This window comes from Myotis myotis, unplaced genomic scaffold (assembly GCF_014108235.1).
Source record: "Myotis myotis isolate mMyoMyo1 unplaced genomic scaffold, mMyoMyo1.p scaffold_m19_p_2, whole genome shotgun sequence".
Classification (NCBI taxonomy): Eukaryota; Metazoa; Chordata; class Mammalia; order Chiroptera; family Vespertilionidae; genus Myotis; species Myotis myotis.
Genome location: NW_023416324.1, coordinates 18231958 through 18251476, shown reverse-complemented (window position 1 = coordinate 18251476; position 19519 = coordinate 18231958). Strand labels below are relative to the sequence as shown.

The 19519-nt window shown below is 59.2% G+C and overlaps 1 protein-coding gene across 1 annotated transcript in view; it reads left to right on the top strand.

Moving 5' to 3' along the window:
- SDC3 (syndecan 3) overlaps positions 1–16849 on the top strand; it is a 39118-nt gene extending 22269 nt beyond the window's left edge. The window contains exons 2-5 of the mRNA XM_036347149.1: positions 8134–8251; positions 9767–10380; positions 11828–12119; positions 13010–16849. Coding sequence (XP_036203042.1) covers positions 8134–8251; positions 9767–10380; positions 11828–12119; positions 13010–13176 — 1191 coding nt within the window. The 3' untranslated portion in view covers positions 13177–16849. The remainder of the gene's footprint in view (positions 1–8133; positions 8252–9766; positions 10381–11827; positions 12120–13009) is intronic.
- The last annotated feature ends 2670 nt before the right edge of the window (positions 16850–19519 follow it).

The following is a 19519-nucleotide window of genomic DNA, read 5'->3' as shown; positions in this document are numbered from 1 at the left end:
CTATGAGCTGCATCCTATTATTATTATCCCCATTTTACAGATGAGAAAACTGAGATTGCAGAGATTCAGTGGCTTGCCTGCTTTCCCACAAGTAGTTAGCGGAGGGTGGGGGGGTGGGGGGTGGGGGTGCGCTGATTCATTCTGGCTTAACCTCTTTGCTGTCCTGTCTCTCTGGGAAGACTCATGATGTGGCGAGGACTGGTGGTGGGGGTTGGGCATGAGGGACCCCAGACCTCTGGTCTTGGCAAAAGGCTGAGGGCAGAGGGAGGGAGGTGCCCGGCTTCTCCTTGACTGTGTCCACCATCCTCAGTGAGTGGCTGTGAAGCAAGGAGAGTTACCTGACAACCAGCTGCTTTGGGTACCTCACCTGAAACTATGGGAGGATCCTGTAGGGGTGAGTGGTAAGTGAGGGGGGCCCTCTGATCACTGTGGCCTGAGGTGCCTCCAGGGTGAGGCTGTGTGAGTCAGCTCAAGAGGAATGGTGGTGGGGGATGGTGAGGGAAGGGGACAGGGCCATGTCAGTCCATTGGGAAGGGTGCCATGTCCCCCTGGCATTGTATGTGCTTGAATGTGCCTGGTGTTCTACATGGTGCACAGGTGTGGAGGGGACTGGGGTGCAGGTGTCCGGGGCTTGTTGGTGGGCATCAGAGAGGCGTCGTGCATATGATGGGGTGGGTGCCTATCAGGAACATGTGGTGGGATGGTGTGTGAGAGCACGTGGTGTGTTTGTTGTATGTTGAGTGTGTGTACAGTGTGCATAGACATTGCGTGTATGTGGATGGCTCTGGGTAGTTCTGAGCTGAGGTCATGCAGGGGTGAGGGGGGCTGTGGGTCACGGGTGCAGGAGTCCTGGGTGAGCAGTGGGTTGGGGATGGCCCTGGGGAAGGATTCCAGAGACTGAGAACCTGTGTTGGTGTCTCCAGCCCCAGTATCTGCATCTGTGAAATGGGGATGATGAACCCGGGAGGCTGTGAGGGGTGGAGGAGGCAGCACGGGCAGTGTGGCCCTCGGCTGCGTTGGTGCCTCCACTGGGATCTCAGACCTTCACTGGCTGCCCAGGGAGCCTCCAGTTGGGTGACTATCCTGGGACTGGCGATGTGGGAAGCAGAGGTCAGGCTTCTGCCGTGGGCACCCTCTCCTGCCTGCGCCCGCGTCCGTGCGTGAGGGTGTGGGGGATGCAAACAGGAGACACCGTGTTTACCAGTCGTGAGCCCGGTGTCAGAGCCCGAAGGTGTCCCTCCGTAGGGATGTGCGCGGACAGGGAGGGGTCGGTGTGTGCCCCGGGTGAGGTGATGCGATTGTGCTGAAGTTGTGTGGGGCATTCGTGGGGGTGTTAGGTGTGGCCAGGGTGCATTTGTGTGTCTGTGTGCGTGTGCACATGTAGCTAGCGGTGTAGTAAGTGGGTGATCATAGGATGGTGTGTGCGGGGCTCTATTGTCTGTGAGCTAAGAAGGTAGGCACACAGGTTGGGGTCAGTAAATGTTGCCCATAATTATGTGTGTGTACGCCGGAGTATGAGTGCATAGCTGTGTGTTTTGTAGGGCGTGGCTGTGTGTGCTGGGATGTGTGTGTGGTGTGTGCATGAGGATGTCACGGGATTGTCTGTTAGCTGCAGTGTGCGCACGTGTGTGTGTGTGTGTGTGTGTGTGTGTGTGTGTGTTTATCAGGCACAGGAGGGTGTGAGTTTACCTGGGGGGGATGCAGTGAGGGTCATGGGGAGGCCAAAGGGTCCTGGGCATTCTGAATCAGTTCTCCTTTAAGGGAATGGAATGATTATTGTGCTAATTATGCATGGATTATGCAAATGAGAGGTCGTTTGGGGGTCAAAGGCTGTTTGTCGCAGCCCTCCTCTGGCATTTTGTGACTTTTGAGGCTTTCTCCCAGGCTGCTCTCCGCCCCCATCTTTTTCCTCTGCCCTTTCTGTCCCCCTGGGAGCCACAGCCACCAGCAGCACCCTGGGCGGGCCCCCTCGAGCCCTGGTCCCCGCTGGCCCAGCGACGGGTAGAGCTGGCACGCAGTCACCTTGCGGGGAGGTGCTGGGCAAGATGGCATTCTGCACCCCACCTCCCTCCCCTGCAGGGGCGCCCAGCATCTAGCTTCCCAGGGCGAGTTCAGGGGTGACCGGGCCATGGGCCACCCTCCCCTCCGCCCCATCGAGGGCCGCTTATTTTCTGGAAAGAATGATCTCTTGGATGCAGGTTTGGAAAATCACCGAGGTGGCCCCTTCCCCAGCTTTGTCTGATGAGCGTGAGTCTAAATTAAGATGTGAGAGAATTCTCTCCCTCCACCTCCCACTCTCGCCTTCTCTTTCTCTCACACAGCGAGTCCTCCCTCCACTCCCCCCCCAGACTCCTGACCCCTGGCCTTCCACTGTCCCTGCCTCTTCGTCCCATGTCTCTGCCCTCCCCCCTCCCTGTCATCCTCTCTGTTCCTCCGTGATCTCTCCCTCTCCTGCCTCCTGCCCCCCCATCTCTGTGGGGAGCTGGAGCTCCTGGTCCTTAGCATGGAGGAGATGGTCGTCATGGTAACGGTTGTCATGTCAATGGCTACTGATCTGGGATGAATGGTATCTAGGTGAGAGCTACCTGAGTGGAGGCGGATGGGCTCACAGGAGGCTCCATGCTTGTCTCTGAGCCTCAGAGCTACACAGTATGCACCCCTACCCAGTGCCCGCACCCCTTCCCAGGGCCCGCCCCCCATGCGTGTGCCTGTTTGTACCCAAAGGCACGCCAACACACGGTGCCTCTCTTGGCTGCCTTTAGGTGAGTGTGTGTCTGAATATGTTTTCTCTGTTTCTGGGTGTTTCATTTCAAGGGTCTGTGTGGCTTTGGGGTGGGGGTTCTTTGGATTTTTCTGCAGGCCTTTCTGGGATCAGGGTTTCAGGGGCTGTGTGTGGCACTTGTCACTGAGGCATCATGAGGCTGCCCTGTTTTGGCTCTCACATTTACCTCAGTTTGGAAGTCCCTAGGGGTCACAGACTTCTTAGAGTCTCTCCTCCCAGCTAAAGATCTCCCTGGCCTGCCTGGAAAGATGGAAAGACCGGTGAGGAGGCCCACCCAGGAGTGGAGCCTGAGCCCTGGTCCCTGCTCAGTCCCCATCCCTGTGTGTCCCTGGGCAGGAGCTGCAGTCTCTGTCCTGCTCAGTCCCCATCCCTGTGTGTCCCTGGGCAGGAGCTGCAGTCTCTGTCCTGCTCAGTCCCCATCCGCTGTGTGTCCCTGGGCAGCAGCTGCAGTCTCTGTCCTGCTCAGTCCCCATCCCTGTGTGTCCCTGGGCAGCAGCTGCAGTCTCTGTCCTGCTCAGTCCCCATCCGCTGTGTGTCCCTGGGCAGCAGCTGCAGTCTCTGTCCTGCTCAGTCCCCATCCGCTGTGTGTCCCTGGGCAGCAGCTGCAGTCTCTGTCCTGCTCAGTCCCCATCCCTGTGTGTCCCTGGGCAGCAGCTGCAGTCTCTGTCCTGCTCAGTCCCCATCACGCTGTGTGTCCCTGGGCAGGAGCTGCAGTCTCTGTCCTGCTCAGTCCCCATCCCTGTGTGTCCCTGGGCAGCAGCTGCAGTCTCTGTCCTGCTCAGTCCCCATCCCTGTGTGTCCCTGGGCAGCAGCTGCAGTCTCTGTCCTGCTCAGTCCCCATCCGCTGTGTGTCCCTGGGCTGGAGCTGCAGTCTCTGTCCTGCTCAGTCCCCATCACGCCGTGTGTCCCTGGGCAGGAGCTGCAGTCTCTGTCCTGCTCAGTCCCCATCCGCTGTGTGTCCCTGGGCAGCAGCTGCAGTCTCTGTCCTGCTCAGTCCCCATCCGCTGTGTGTCCCTGGGCAGCAGCTGCAGTCTCTGTCCTGCTCAGTCCCCATCCGCTGTGTGTCCCTGGGCAGCAGCTGCAGTCTCTGTCCTGCTCAGTCCCCATCCGCTGTGTGTCCCTGGGCAGGCAGCTGCAGTCTCTGTCCTGCTCAGTCCCCATCCGCTGTGTGTCCCTGGGCAGGAGCTGCAGTCTCTGTCCTGCTCAGTCCCCATCCGCTGTGTGTCCCTGGGCAGGAGCTGCAGTCTCTGTCCTGCTCAGTCCCCATCACGCCGTGTGTCCCTGGGCAGCAGCTGCAGTCTCTGTCCTGCTCAGTCCCCATCCGCTGTGTGTCCCTGGGCAGCAGCTGCAGTCTCTGTCCTGCTCAGTCCCCATCCGCTGTGTGTCCCTGGGCAGCAGCTGCAGTCTCTGTCCTGCTCAGTCCCCATCCGCTGTGTGTCCCTGGGCAGCAGCTTCAGTCTCTGTCCTGCTCAGTCCCCATCCGCTGTGTGTCCCTGGGCAGCAGCTGCAGTCTCTGTCCTGCTCAGTCCCCATCCGCTGTGTGTCCCTGGGCAGCAGCTTCAGTCTCTGTCCTGCTCAGTCCCCATCCGCTGTGTGTCCCTGGGCAGCAGCTTCAGTCTCTGTCCTGCTCAGTCCCCATCCGCTGTGTGTCCCTGGGCAGCAGCTTCAGTCTCTGTCCTGCTCAGTCCCCATCCGCTGTGTGTCCCTGGGCAGCAGCTTCAGTCTCTGTCCTGCTCAGTCCCCATCCGCTGTGTGTCCCTGGGCAGCAGCTGCAGTCTCTGTCCTGCTCAGTCCCCATCCGCTGTGTGTCCCTGGGCAGCAGCTGCAGTCTCTGTCCTGCTCAGTCCCCATCCGCTGTGTGTCCCTGGGCAGGAGCTGCAGTCTCTGTCCTGCTCAGTCCCCATCCGCTGTGTGTCCCTGGGCAGCAGCTTCAGTCTCTGTCCTGCTCAGTCCCCATCCGCTGTGTGTCCCTGGGCAGGAGCTGCAGTCTCTGTCCTGCTCAATCCCCATCCCGCTGTGTGTCCCTGGGCAGCAGCTTCAGTCTCTGTCCTGCTCAGTCCCCATCCGCTGTGTGTCCCTGGGCAGCAGCTTCAGTCTCTGTCCTGCTCAGTCCCCATCCGCTGTGTGTCCCTGGGCAGCAGCTTCAGTCTCTGTCCTGCTCAGTCCCCATCCGCTGTGTGTCCCTGGGCAGCAGCTTCAGTCTCTGTCCTGCTCAGTCCCCATCCGCTGTGTGTCCCTGGGCAGGAGCTGCAGTCTCTGTCCTGCTCAGTCCCCATCCCGCTGTGTGTCCCTGGGCAGCAGCTTCAGTCTCTGTCCTGCTCAGTCCCCATCACGCCGTGTGTCCCTGGGCAGCAGCTGCAGTCTCTGTCCTGCTCAGTCCCCATCCGCTGTGTGTCCCTGGGCAGCAGCTGCAGTCTCTGTCCTGCTCAGTCCCCATCCGCTGTGTGTCCCTGGGCAGCAGCTGCAGTCTCTGTCCTGCTCAGTCCCCATCCGCTGTGTGTCCCTGGGCAGCAGCTGCAGTCTCTGTCCTGCTCAGTCCCCATCAGCTGTGTGTCCCTGGGCAGCAGCTGCAGTCTCTGTCCTGCTCAGTCCCCATCCCTGTGTGTCCCTGGGCAGGAGCTGCAGTCTCTGTCCTGCTCAGTCCCCATCCACTGTGTGTCCTTGGGCAGGAGCTGCAGTCTCTGTCCTGCTCAGTCCCCATCCGCTGTGTGTCCCTGGGCAGCAGCTGCAGTCTCTGTCCTGCTCAGTCCCCATCCGCTGTGTGTCCCTGGGCAGCAGCTGCAGTCTCTGTCCTGCTCAGTCCCCATTCCGCTGTGTGTCCCTGGGCAGCAGCTGCAGTCTCTGTCCTGCTCAGTCCCCATCCGCTGTGTGTCCCTGGGCAGGAGCTGCAGTCTCTGTCCTGCTCAGTCCCCATCCCGCTGTGTGTCCCTGGGCAGCAGCTTCAGTCTCTGTCCTGCTCAGTCCCCATCCGCTGTGTGTCCCTGGGCAGCAGCTTCAGTCTCTGTCCTGCTCAGTCCCCATCCCGCTGTGTGTCCCTGGGCAGCAGCTTCAGTCTCTGTCCTGCTCCGTCCCCATCCGCTGTGTGTCCCTGGGCAGCAGCTGCAGTCTCTGTCCTGCTCAGTCCCCATCCGCTGTGTGTCCCTGGGCAGCAGCTGCAGTCTCTGTCCTGCTCAGTCCCCATCCCTGTGTGTCCCTGGGCAGGAGCTATAGTCTCTGTCCTGCTCAGTCCCCATCGCGCCGTGTGTCCCTGGGCAGCAGCTGCAGTCTCTGGCTGCAGGTAGTTTGCCTAAGAACTGAGCAGAGTCTCCAACGGACTCCAGCTTAGCTGCCCAGGTGTGGAGGCTGGCAGTGTGGGGAGCCTTCCTTCTAACCTCGTCACTCCAGGGCCCGGGGGTTGTTCTTCTGGGCTGGGGAGGTGGAGATGGGAGCTGGGGAAAGTTGGACGATGGGTGCGCTGAGTTCCTGGAATGTCTAATCCGGAGGAAGCCCAGCAATTAGTCACGGGAGCAATTACACTAATTGTTCCACTCCATGACTCACTGGTAGCAAGTAAATACTGATTAATTCATTACTTTGAGACTGTGTGTGTGTGTGTGTGAGAATGGGTGGGGCGGGGGGAGGGGGAATCTCCTGGCCCCCTGCCCTGGCCCCCTGCCCTGCCTGGGTAGGGCTTTGGAGCAGGTGGTCGAGGCGGGGGCAGGGAGCCAGGATTAGGATCCTCTCTCTAGCTCTGTATGAACTCCAATAGGGGGCCTGTCAGGGTGGGGTGAGAGGCTGATCCAGCCCCCCTCCTGCTCACATACCCTCCGTGGCTTCCATGCCAGTCAGACAGTGCGGTGCCCAGCCTGCACCTCAGAGGAAGTCGTCAGGTGGCCACTGAAGGCCCTCTGTGGTGGGCTTCCCCAGCCTCAGCCCCTGCCCTGTCTCGCCCTTGCCAAAGCTCAAAGCTGTGACAGATGTGAATTCAGCAGCAGAGACGCTCTGAAAGATAAAGCAGGAGGGCTTCTCGGAAGAAGGGGCAGGAGTTCGTGGCACAAAGTTGGAGAAGGCAGAGTGTTCTAGGTGGAGGGAGCGGCAGGAGCCAAAGAGGCAGGAGAGACCAGGCCGGTTCCAGAAACAGAGGGGTCAGGGCGGCTGGAACCAGTGATGGTGCAGAGGGACCCTGATGAGGCTGGAGGCGGGCAGGGCCAGCTCCGAAAGCACAGGCTGCCCCCCACTCCTCACCCGGAGCCTCTGTGCATTCTATTCCCTCTGTCTTTCTCTCTTCATTTCAGGTGTTTAAGACTCAGGTGCTAACCTTCAGCTCTGAGCAGCAGGAGTCAATCTCGCCTTCCTCTGGAAAGCCCTCAGGGGCAGGGACTGTGGCTGGAGGTGGGGCCAAGCCTGCTCCTCCCAGGGGGTTGCAGGCCTGTCTTGGATGTTCTTGGTGCTGGCTCTCAGCCCAGGGCTGCAGGAAGGCCCCAGGAGCCCCAGTCCCCGTCTTCCCAGGTTCTGATTGTAGGGGAGTCTTGGGCCTGGTGAGCCGGACCCTGGAGCCCCTCTCCGCTCTCCTGACCCCCAGAGACCTTGGGGCAGCATCAGGCCCTGAGCTGACTCTGCCTTTGAGATCCTTTGTGGGGAGGTGAGGGGGGCTGACCTCTGGTTTTGGAGAGGACCCAGGGCTGGAGCCTGCACTCTTTCTCTCCCTGCCCCCCACCTTTATCCATGGAAATTCCTCCCAGAGCCCCAGATCTCAGCAGCGCCATGCCTGTCTGTTGGGACTAATTGTCCTGTTTGGAATTTCAAGGTGTGAGACTTTGGGTCCCAAGCCAAGCCTGACTGTCACATCTGGGGCAGCTGGTGCCCTGGGCAATTCAGTTCTGTCCTCAGTGGAAGCGGGTCCACATGGAGGGTAACACTAACTTGTGCTGAGCACCTGCTGTATACGAGGCGCTCAGCTCTGCACACCTCTTAGCACGTTACCCGATAGGGCAGATGCTGTTTGCTATGAGTAATGAGTAAACTGAGGCACAGAGAGACTAAGTAACTCGCCCCACGTCCGTCACACATTTCGTAGGCGGAGCCAGGACTCAAACCCAGCATTCTGGCCCTCAACCTGCTCCTGCCACCCAGTGGTTCTTATCCGGGGGCGGGGCGGGGCGGGGGGGTGACGGGTCCTCAGTGGTGGCCGTCAGCAAGAGGGCTGCCGCTCTGGCCCCTGGGTGGGCAGGAAGGGGTAGTCAGGCCCACCCCGCTCTGCCCACCTGGTGGCCACAGCCGATGCCGTCCCTCCATTGTCACTCTGTCCCTCTGGGTGTGACCGGGCTGCTGGCCTCAGTGCTGAGCCCAGGGCCTGTGTCTGCCCTCCCCAGGCTCAGCGCTGGCGCAGTGAGAACTTTGAGAGGCCCGTGGACCTTGAGGGCTCCGGGGACGATGACTCCTTCCCCGATGATGAGCTGGACGACCTGTACTCGGGGTCCGGCTCGGGCTGTAAGTACCTCCCCTTCCTTTTCCTTGCGTGTGTATTGTGCTGGCCATGTCGGTCTGCCTCCAGTGCCCCACGCAAGGCTGATCTCAGGCAACAGGAACCCCTGCAGGCTCACTGAAGCCGTGGTGTGGGGGAGGGGCGGCCAGGCTGGGGTCTCCCATGGACCTCAAGCACATGAAGGGCCAGTTATCCTGGGGGTAGAACCAGGGCTTTATGGCCTCACGCCCAGGACTCCCGACTCCCCACGGTTCTGCTCTGTGTCCTCGCCTCCAGGTGGGAACAGAGACATCCCTCAGGAACCCAGTTTTCTGTGCTGTTCCAACACGTGGGGGGATGCCCCTCCACCCTCCCTCCCCCCGCCCCCCCCGCCCCGGGAAGGACCAGCGGAGTAGTGTGAGTTCAAATCCCAGCTTCGCCACCAATAGCTGCAGCACCTTTATAAAGCCGCCTTTCCTCTCAGAGCCTCTGTTCTTATCTGTGAGTGGTGAGATATATATACTGAGTGGCCAGACTATTATGACCACCCCATTAGTACAATGAAGTGAATTAGTTATGCAAATAATAATAATAAAACCTTGAGAGTATTTGCTTAGGAAGTTTTCAATATTCAGTATTTTTGGAAGTGCCAGTGAAGTACGGACGGGGTGGTCATAATAATCTGGCCACTCAGTGTGTGCATATACCTTCTTTGCAGAGTCTGGAGGGCTTCCGCGCCAGGCCTCAGGGTCTGGCACAGAGAGGGAGCTCTGCGCGGTGTGGCTGAGATTTGAGCCCAGTGAGAGGACAGGATAGGCCTCGTGAGGCGGTAGGAGGTCTGCGTGCCACAGAACTGGCCCTCCGCAGCCACCTCGTCTCCCTACTTTAGCCCACTTTTTAAAGCCTCTTGCGAGTTAATTTTCATTAACTTCATCTCTGATGGGTCAGGCCTCCACTCCCAAACCTTCCTGGCTCCTCCTCGCTTCTCCTGTGCCTGGGTCAGGCCCCGTAGGAGCTGCGTGCAGCTTCTCTTTCTCTCTCCTCATTTCTACCCAAGTCCCTTTCACTTGACGCGGTTTCTCTAGATCGCTCAGGCATTCCCTTGTAGGAACGTCTCGTTCTACCCCTGCCCTCTGCCTGTGCCTCAGGGAGCCCTTAGGGTACCCACTGTCTCTTCCCAGAATGCCCTTCCCCTGCTGCCCCAACCTCTATCGAGATTTGCGGCCAGTAGGCCCTACCACTGCCTGGATTCAGCCTGTTAGAAGCTCCAGGCTGGGTGGCTGGGGTAGTCAGAGAAGGCTTCCTGGAAGAGGTGGTCCCCTTGAGGAACTTTCGGCTAGGCAGAGAGGAGTTGGGGAACTGCCACCAGCCATCAGCCACCTGGTAACCTTTGGCCAGACTGCGCCGTCCTCCTTCCCCTCCTCTTGTCCTGGGAAAACTGTGCAAGGAGTGAGGGTTGAGAGCCCCTCATCTGATGGCCATTGCTTCCCTGGGATCCTCATGCCCAGATCCCTAGCTCTCTCCTCTCCCCCACCCCTCAGACTTCGAGCAGGAGTCAGGCATTGAGACGGCCATGCGGTTCAGCCCAGACGTGGCCCTGGCAGTGTCCACCACACCTGCTGTGCTGCCTACCGTGGATGTCCAGCCCGTGGGCACCCCGTTTGAAGAGCTCCCCTCTGAGCGTCCCACACCAGAGCCAGCCACTAGCCTCCCAATGGTGACGGAGGTCCCAGAAGAGCCCAGCCAGAGAGCCACCACCATCTCCACTCCCATGGCTACCACTGCTGCCACAACCACAGGGGCCCCGACCGTGGCCTTGGTGCCTGCCACAGCGGCCACCGCCGCTCCCAGCATCCCTGCGGCACCCCCTTCCACGGCCACCACCTCTGTCATAAGGACCACCGGCGTACGGAGGCTGCTTCCTCTTCCACTGACCACGGCGGCCACGGCCCGGGCCACCACCCCAGCAGCACCCTCACCTCCCACCACGGTGGCTGTCTTGGACACTGAGGCCCCAACACCCAGGCTGGTCAGTACAGCTACCTCCAGGCCAAGGGCCCTTCCCAGGCCAGCTACCACCCAGGAGCCTGACACCCCAGAGAAGAGCACCCTGCCCCTGGGGACCACTGCCCCCGGACCAACCGAGGTGGCTCAGGTAAGCAGGGGAGAGGACAGGGAGTGAGAGCAGAGGAGGGGGGCCAGAGTCTGGGGAGGGAGGATGGAGCTGGGCAGAGGTGAGGATGGGAAGGTTCTGGAGATGAGCCAGACTGGATGGGGAGGGCGAGAGAGGGATGTGGCTGGAGTGCCCCTGCTGGGAGTGAGTCACAGGATAAGGATGGAGGGTGAGATGGATGGGGATGGAAGAGAGATCAGGCTGGGTTTTAGATTATTAGGAAGGAATTGGGTGATGTGTGTGTTGGTGGTGGAGGGGGAGGGTCCAGAGCCTGTGTGTTCTGTTAACAGCACAGTCTCGTTACCCAGGCAGCCGAGGTCGGACCTTCTGCCACTTTTTAGCCATGGGACATCAGGAAGCCACCAATCCTTTCTATACCTCCTATACCTCTGTTTCTTTTCTTTTAAAAAAAAGATATATATTTTTTATTGATTTCAGAGAGGAAGGGAGAGGGTGAGATAGAAACATCAATGATGAGAGAGAATCATTGATCGGCTGCCTCCTGCACATCTCCTACTGGGGATTGAGCCCACAATCCGGGCATGTGCCCTTGACTGGAATCGAACCTGGGACCCTTCAGTTCCGCGGGCCGACGCTCTATCCACTGAGCCAAACTGGTTAGGGCTATACCTCTGTTTCTTTATCTGTGAAAGGAGACAATAAGAATGTAAATCATAGTGTTGAGAGAATTAAGTTCCCTGACGTATCCCCAGTGCTGAGGACAATGCCTGGCCGTGGTAAACAAACCATGTGTTTTTGTATTATTATCATAATCACTGGTGGTGTTGTTAGTCTGAAGGAGCGCCCTGCCCCTGGGCACCATTTGTGGCTGGGTTAAAGCTCAGTGCTATGCACTTGACCTGTGCCATCTCCTCTCTCCTCACACGGGCTGGTTCCCTGGACACCTGGCCCCAAGGGGCATCAGACTCGACAGCGTGCTCTCGGACTCACCTCCACCTCAGGCATGTGGACTGGGGACCTGGCCCAAGAGTGTAACAGCTGCCCTCGGAGTCCTGGGATAGAGACTCAGCAGGAATCCCCCACGGCAGCGGGAGGGGAAAGTGACGGAGGAGATGGGATGGGGACAGTGTGTGGCCAGGGGAGGACAGAGACAGTGTAGTAAATGCTTAGAAACACAGATGCTGGAGATCTGAATTTTAGTTCTGCTTCTTCCGCTTACTAGCTGTGGAAGAAGCTATCTTTCTGAACCTATTCCCTGTTTTGTAAATTGGGCGTAACAATACTCCCTTCATGGAGATGTTGTGAGGGTAAATGCTCATAATGTGCTTGGCACAGTGCCTGGCACATAGAGTGCTTGGTAAGTGTTAGTCCACTGTGTGTGTGTGTGTGTGTGCGCGTGTGTATGTGGCTGCCCCGTGGCTGGGGGTGCTGGGGCCTGGCGCCTGGACTCGTACCATCCTCTCTACAGACCCCAACTCCAGAGTCCCTGCTGACCACCATCCGGGATGAGCCAGAGGTACCAGTGAGTGGGGGGCCCAGCGGGGACTTTGAGCTGCCAGAGGAAGAGACCACGCAGCCAGACACAGCCAATGAGGTGGTGGCTGTGGGTGGGGCTGCGGCTAAGCCATCGCCTCCACCTGGGATGCTGCCCAAGGGTGCCCGCCCCGGCCCTGGCCTCCTGGACAATGCCATCGACTCGGGCAGCTCGGCGGCTCAGTTGCCGCAGAAGAGCATCCTGGAGCGGAAGGAGGTGCTTGTAGGTGAGATGTGAGCTCGGGAGGAGCTCAGGGGGGGCTGAGCTGGGCCTCAGTTTGCCCTCCAGAAACCCTGGAGGATGGCCAGGGTGTGAGTTTTCTAGGAGCCTAGTTACCCAGGACCTGCCCTCTGGTTTCCCCCTTGGCCTTCACCCATCCCAGGATCTGACTCTGACTTCATGTTACCTCCAGCACCTTCCTCAGCACCCTCTGACCCCTGTTCAGACTTTGCCCTTGACCCCTGCTTTTTGGGCCATGCTGGTTGACCCTCCCTCCTTCCCTCCTTGGGTCCTGATTTCTGAGCCCATTCTTTAGCTTGATCTGCCCCTACCCTTGACCCCAGTCACTGAGGACCTGCCCTGGCTGAGTCTCCTGAAGAGTCCGGACTCAAGGTCCAATCCCCAGTCCCCACTAAGGAGGGGCAGTGTGGCCTCGGCAGGTCCTTCCCCTCCGAGGCTCCCCTTTCATCATCTGTAGAGTGGAGATCATCATTTTGCACTTAATTCTTAGTGCACATGTGTTCATAGGTTAACTCCTCTGCTTGGGATGGGTCGTAGTTTAGTTGGCAGAGTTGTTCTTTCCTAATGGTATCGGAAATACTGGGACATCTTTCCACTGATGGTGCCTTACATTGCATGGGGACCATAGCCCCACCCTTGAGCTGTATGAGGCTTCGATGGGTTAGTGTGTGTTAGGCAACTAGACCTGGCCAAGCTGCAGTGAGGGCTACAAATGGCAGCAACTCCAGTCTCCCAGCCCTCTCCCCACTCTTGCCCCTTTCCCTCAGGGCATTGCTCCTCTCCCCAGGTACTCCCCCCGCCTCCAAGCCATACCGCCCCCCCCCCCCAAAACCAACCCCTTCCTCTGGACATGACCTCTGCTCTCTTCCTCCACAGCTGTGATTGTGGGTGGGGTGGTGGGCGCCCTCTTCGCCGCCTTCCTGGTCACCCTTCTCATCTACCGCATGAAGAAGAAAGACGAGGGCAGCTACACTCTGGAGGAGCCCAAGCAGGCGAGCGTCACATACCAGAAGCCTGACAAGCAGGAGGAGTTCTACGCCTAGCGGAGCCACAGTGCCTCCCCAGAGCCTCAGCGTCGCCCCTCTGCCCAGTCCCCGGCCTGTTCTACCAGCCCTGGCCTAGGATGGGGCCTGGCCCCAGTTCATCTTTGCCCGCCCTCTCAAGGTCTGCCCAGACTGTCAGTATCACACAGATCTTCCCCAAGGCGCAGGGGGCACTGCCATCTGCCCTAGACTGTGCCCTTACGAGCTCATCTCTTGTCTTCCACTAGCCTGGGCTTCAGGACCTTGTGTCAGATGGATAGCAGGAAAGAAGCTCCTGATTGGTTGGTGGAAGAAAGGGTGGGGCTTTAGTTGGGCTTGAACTCCAACCTGGCCCCACAGGGCTTGCTGAGGTCTTTTAAGGGCAGAGTGGGACTCAGGCTAGTTTCCAGGACAAGCATTTATAAGCTCAGCCCTTGAAATTGAGACACTGCCACCTCTTGCTTCTTTCCAGGGCCCCTTTATACCCGGGTAAGAGTGTGCCCCTTGTTGCCAGTGTGTTTTGTCCTGGCCTGCCCCAGGTTGTGGGTTCACTCTACCCTCACCCCACCCACTGCACATGCACTCTTTCCCAGTCTGTCCCTGAGGAATTGGCTTCCCAAGAGTGCCCTGGCAGTCACTGGTGAGGGGGGCTGGGCTCCGACCTCCCTCTTGCAAGTGGACTCTGCACAGACACCATCTCCCACAAGGTCACACGTATTGTCACATCCAAAGACAGAAGCACGAAATGACAGAATCATACGCAATCCTGACCACCCTGCCAGTCCAGATATGTCACAGACACAAACATCCTCCCAAAGATGTTTCTTCTCATGTGCTTCTCATGCACCCCCAGATGCTACGACAATGCAAGTCACAAGTCATTGTCACCCAGTGGTGAGCAGGTGTGGCCTGCTCCCCTCACTGTGTCTCTTTACACACGCACATACAATCTGGTACCATGCAAGTTGCTCTCTAGCTTTCAGGCTCACTGGGAGGGCAGAACCAAGCCGGAACAGTCAGCCCATATTGGGTCCCCTGAGTTGCCCTGTCAGACTCAGTCCCTCACCATAGCACCCCACCAACCACTTGCCACCAACCCCGGTGTGTCAGACACAATCCCACGTGGATGCAGTCTCACCCCACACAGCCTGCTCTCACACTGGAGGAAGACAGGTGGGCACTGGCTTTTCCCATAAAGTGTGTGGGAGGAGTTGCCACAGGCCCCTCAGGGCATTGCACACCCCAGCCTGCTTCCCTCCTCTAAAGCCTGCAAGGGGTTGGTTTGGGGCCAGTGCCCCACTAGCCGGGAGCCTTGCTTAGGAAGGCAGGCTGGTTCCTGGAATTCTAGGGCTGGGGAGGGGGCATGGATCTCCCAGGACCAAAGGCCCCGGGTGGGGAGGGAGCAGGTGATCTGGCTCCTGGCCTCCCTGCATCCCCTTCCTGCTCTGAGCTAGGGGCTGACTGCCTCCCAGGACACAAGTCTCCAAAGTGCCTGTGAGGGTGGGCCCTGCTGCCCGGGCCCTCTGCACCCTCTCCCCTCGGCCTCTCCAGGCCCCCCTCAGCCCAACCCCGGGTCCTCCCTGGGCCTCCCCCATTGACACCTTGTCCACGTATTTGGCCAAACAACTTGGCAGTTCTGGCTGCAGCTGGATGGACCTGCAGCTGGAAGCAGCCCATCCAGACGACCTGCCCTGGGCTGAGGGCTGAGAGCAGGTGCGGACGGGCGTCGCGGCCCCCAGCCCGCCTCCCCCTTCTCTACCCTTGCAAGTGGGGCCACTTCCGTGGCTATTTTAAATGTGGGGCCACAAATCTCCTTTGGGGAGGGTGCGCTCAGTGGGGGCTCTTGGAGCCTGGGATGTGGTCTGCTCGGTAGCTGGCTGGTGCTCACACCCCCACCCCTCACCTGCAACCCAGGTGAAAGCCAGGACCCCAGGTTTTATTTCTGTTCCCTTTTCAAGATGCACTGGCAGCAGACTTCTGCTGGGTGAGGGTGGGGGTGCCTGCAGCGGTGAGGGCGAGGTTCAGGGCTTCCACAGCCCGTCTGCTCACCCTCCTCCTTCCAGGCTGGGGCTCCATCTTGCAGACCCCAAAGCCCCTCTCAGCGGGGCCTGGAGACTTGTGAGGAACCCAGCGGGTCCCAGCCTTGGAGGGGGATGTCATGGGGAGAGGCATCTGGGCCCACAAACTGTTCACGGTGACCTGGCCTCAGTCCCCCTGGAGAGGAAGGGCTGGGGCACAAATGGGTGGCACCGAGGCCCCAGCCTCCCTCCCCCCTGATCCCTGGCGGGTTGCTGTCTTGGGGCAGCAGCTCTGGTGAGAAGGCCTGGGCAGGCCAAGGCTGGGAAACCAGAGACCTGTGGCGGGATGGGGGCGGGTCCAGCACAGGATGCGAGACTCGGGCTCAGACTGGGCGACTTGGGCTCGGACTGGCTGGAGTGGGCTTGGGTGGCCTGCCCGAGTCACTTCAGGGCCTGGCTTCCAACTCGGGGCTTTACCTTCTGGCACCGGCCTCTTCTTTGTGCCCTTAGCATTTGAGAGGAGAGACTGAGGGCCTGGTTCATGGAGCCCTGGGCAAACGTCCAGGCTTTATCCTTATGAAGTTCAACGGTCTGACCAGCCCAAATCCACTCCGGCCGGCCCGAGACGGGCAAGGCGATCCACGAGGTTGGTTCAAAGGATGAGCTGGCGCTCTCCTAGGTGCAATGTGGGGGCAGGGCCTGCCCAGATCCCCAGACACCCTGGTGCTCCCGGGGAGGGTGTCTGGTGGGCCCTGGCCTTTCCTGGCAGCATGGCCAATGCCAAAGGAGGGGGAGCTACTGTGGCTTGAGGACCTCCCTGGGGCCCAGCTGCAGGGAGCACGAGGCAGGCTGGGAGTTTTAGGTTGGACCCACCCCCAGTTGTGGTGTCTGCAGCCAGGCTCTGTCTTCCCAGGGGCCAGAGGGAGCACTTCTGAAGGGCTGGGCCGGGCAGGTCTGCGGGCGGTGGCTTGGGATGCTCGGCGCTGGACCCCCTGGGGTTGGCAAAGTCATCTGTCCATGCTTCCAGCTGGGGCCCTGGGCACAGGGAGCAAACCCATCTGCCTCCCGGGCAGGAGTGGCCGCCGCCGCCTCAGCTCTCTGAATTGCTTCTGACAGCCACCACCCTGGACTTGCTTCCCAGGCCTCCCGCCTGTAAATAGAAGCTCCTGAACTGTACAGATTTACAGAGATGCTGAGACCGGACCTGGAGTCACTGCCTAAGGGCTAATGGCCCCAGCATCCCTCGGTGCCCACCTGGCAGCGCAGCGCAGCGCACCCGGCCCAGCGTGGCGAATGCATGTAAATATTTTTTGTAGGCAGCGTGGCTCCAGAGAGCCCCCTGAAGACAGTGTCCCTCCCGCGCGTCCTTCCTCCTGTACAGAGCCCTCCAAGGACCTGTCCTGGGGTGGCTGGGAGTTTGTCCTTCCCTGCCCCAGGCCTTCCCTGTCCTCTCTCCCCCATAACCTGTTTATTAACCACACCTATCCTGAGTTCATGGCCAAAACTTTAAGGAAAAGCCGAGGAAGAAGACTGGAAAGTGACCAAGGCACCTGCCCCCGTGGGTGCTCACCTGTCCCAGGCTCATGAAGGAACTGTTTGGGTTTTTTTGTTTGTTTTTTAACACTTCCCGTGCTGTGCCCATTTATAAGAGGAAATAAAATTAAGCTGAAATGATGTGCTGTGGCCAGACTGTGAGAGGAACATAGAGGTCACTGGGGGAGGGGCAGCCCACAGTCCCCCTTGGACCTCAGCCACCTTCCACTTTAAAACAACTTGAGAACCCAGCAGGGAGAATTGACCAGCCACCCCTTGTGGGGACCATTATGGTAAAAGCTGCTGTTGGTTGAGTGTTCGGGAAACCACGGAGCTGACTGTGGCGAGGCTGTGGTTGGGTGAGGGCCAGGCTGTGGTGGCACTGGGGGCCACCCCCAGAGGAAGAACTGTGGTCTCAGGCCGCAAAGATCGAATCCTGGGACCAGAGGATACTGGAACGGTCTGGCGAGGTGGGATGGCTTTGGGATCTGATGGGCCGGGTTTCAGGCTCAGGTGGCATTTGCTAGCTCTGACTCTGGAGAAGTGACCTGGGCTCTCTGAGCCTCAACTTCCTCACCTGTAAAGTGGGACAAGAATGAACAACGTCCCTGAGATGGGATGGGGCAGGAGGAGTTCGTGGCCTGGAAGCACAGACGGACTTCTGCGATCACAGGACGGGAGGTGGGGGGGGAGGGGGTGTGCTCCCGAGCCAGCCCCGGGCCCTGTGGTGTCAGCCCCTTCAGGGCTTCACTGGGGTTGTCCCTGCCCTGCTTGTGCACCTGTGACAGGCTTGGTGCACCTTGGGCCAGTGGGTCTTCAGTCCTTGTTCTCTGGGGCACACTGGGCTCTGCCCCCTTGCCAAGGGCTCGCCCCCTGACAGGAGAGTCCTGGTCACAAACTTCCCTTCTCCAAGGGAGACCTCTCATGCCCCACAAATATTTTCTCTAGAAATTCTTCCTCTGGAAAGGTGATACATAGGGTCCTGATGGTCCTGGGGTGGGTTGGAGTCTAAGGCCCTGGATTTGGTCTAAGATCCTATCCCTCCCTCCCTCCATCGCTGCCTCCCCGCCCCCACCAGCCTCCTTCCATCCTCCCTCTCTCCCTCATTCCCTCCCTTCACTAAAGTTTCTTGAGTGCCCACCCTGTGCCCCACGCTGTGCTTAGAACTGGATGACGAGAGGTCACCGAGACAGGCCAGCCCTGCCCTCGGAGCGCTGAGTCTGTTGGGGAGACAGACAGTAGCCAGTCTCATGACTGCAGTGAACTGGGCAGCCAGCACCTCCAAGCCCCTCACTGCCAGACGGTTCAGGGATCAACGCCGAGGTCTGGGCCTCACTGTGGGGCTACAGACAACCTGTCCCCTGGGAGTCTCAGTCTGCACAGCTATAAACCGGCGAAGGGGCCAGCCCTGCCGCCTGGAGGTCCTGACAGCGGACTGGGCCCAGTCAGGCATCTGCTGGGAGGTGAGGGGTGGGTTTGCCACCATTCAAGGCCCAGCTCTGCACATGACCCCTCGTCCAGGAAGCTTTTGGGAAACGGCTCCCCCCTCTGAGTTCCTGCAGCCTGTCATCCTCTCCCTCCTGCAGGGCCCGCCACCTTCTCGTCTGCAGGCCAGTGCTGAGCACCCATGGCCTCAGCTTGGAAAGAGCATGATCTCGGGGTCAAGTGGACGCAGCTGTGTGCACTCAGGCACAACGTCAGCCTCCCTGAGCCTCAGTTTCCTCCCATGCAAATGTGGACAAGTGAGGTTGATATTCAGAAGCTGTTGTGAGGACTAAATGAGATAATATATTGAGGCAGCTAGCCCGAAGCTCGGCATACGTAGCAGCCGACACCTGGACTTAATGCCTCCCTGTCATGTCTGTCTTTTTGCAGGCAGACCTTCAGTCAAACCCCAGCTCTGCCATCACGGGCCATGTGACTGTGGGTGGGTTATTCAAGCTCTCAGTGCTCAGTTTCCCCGCCTGTAAAATGGGAACAGTAATAGCCCCTGCCTAATATACACAGTGCTTAGAGCTGTGCCTGGCACAGAGGAGGCTCTGTGTAAGTTTGGGCTGTTATTATTATTATCATTATTTGCAGGGCCCAGCTACCGAGTGAGCGACACTGAGGCTGAGGAACAAAGCAATATTGGTGTGAGCTCTGGTATGAACTCTGGCTTAGGCTCAGGCTTGTTAGAGCTGAGGCCGATGCCTGGAAACTACGCATTTGGGCTGCAGGGCCGGGCCGGGCTCCTGGGCCCAAGGGATGAGCAGCAAAACAGAGGGGGAAGGAGGAAGAATAGCTGATTGTTTCCCGGAGCCCAGAGGCCACAAGCTGCCCTGAGAACAGAGCGTGCTCAGCTTCTGAGGGCCGCCCACCCGTCTGCCGGCCGGAGGGTGGGCTGGGCAGCCACCCGAGGGTCCAGGGTGATCACCAACAGAGCCGTGAGCGAGGATGGAGGCTGGGCTGCATCCTCTTTTAGTGATGAGGCGAGGCACCCGACTGTGCCAGGCACCCTGTAGGGGCTCTTCTCACATTAGCATCTCATTTTAGCCTCATGCAGGGCCGGCCTGCTGGCTGTTTTTTCTCAAATGAAGAAACGAAGCTCAAAGAGCAGAAACCCGAGGCTATGGAAGAGGGGCTGTGGGATTCGAACCTGGTCTCTCTGCCTGACGTCAAAGTTTCAGCTCTGTCGGCCAGTTCTTGCCTCTGTTACCAGCAGCTGAGTGAGCATGGCAGGTTACTTAGCTTCTCTTACCCTCGGCTGTATCGTCAACGAGCAGAAGCAACAGGCTGTTGGAAGGCTCACAATATATATTAACGTGTGACAT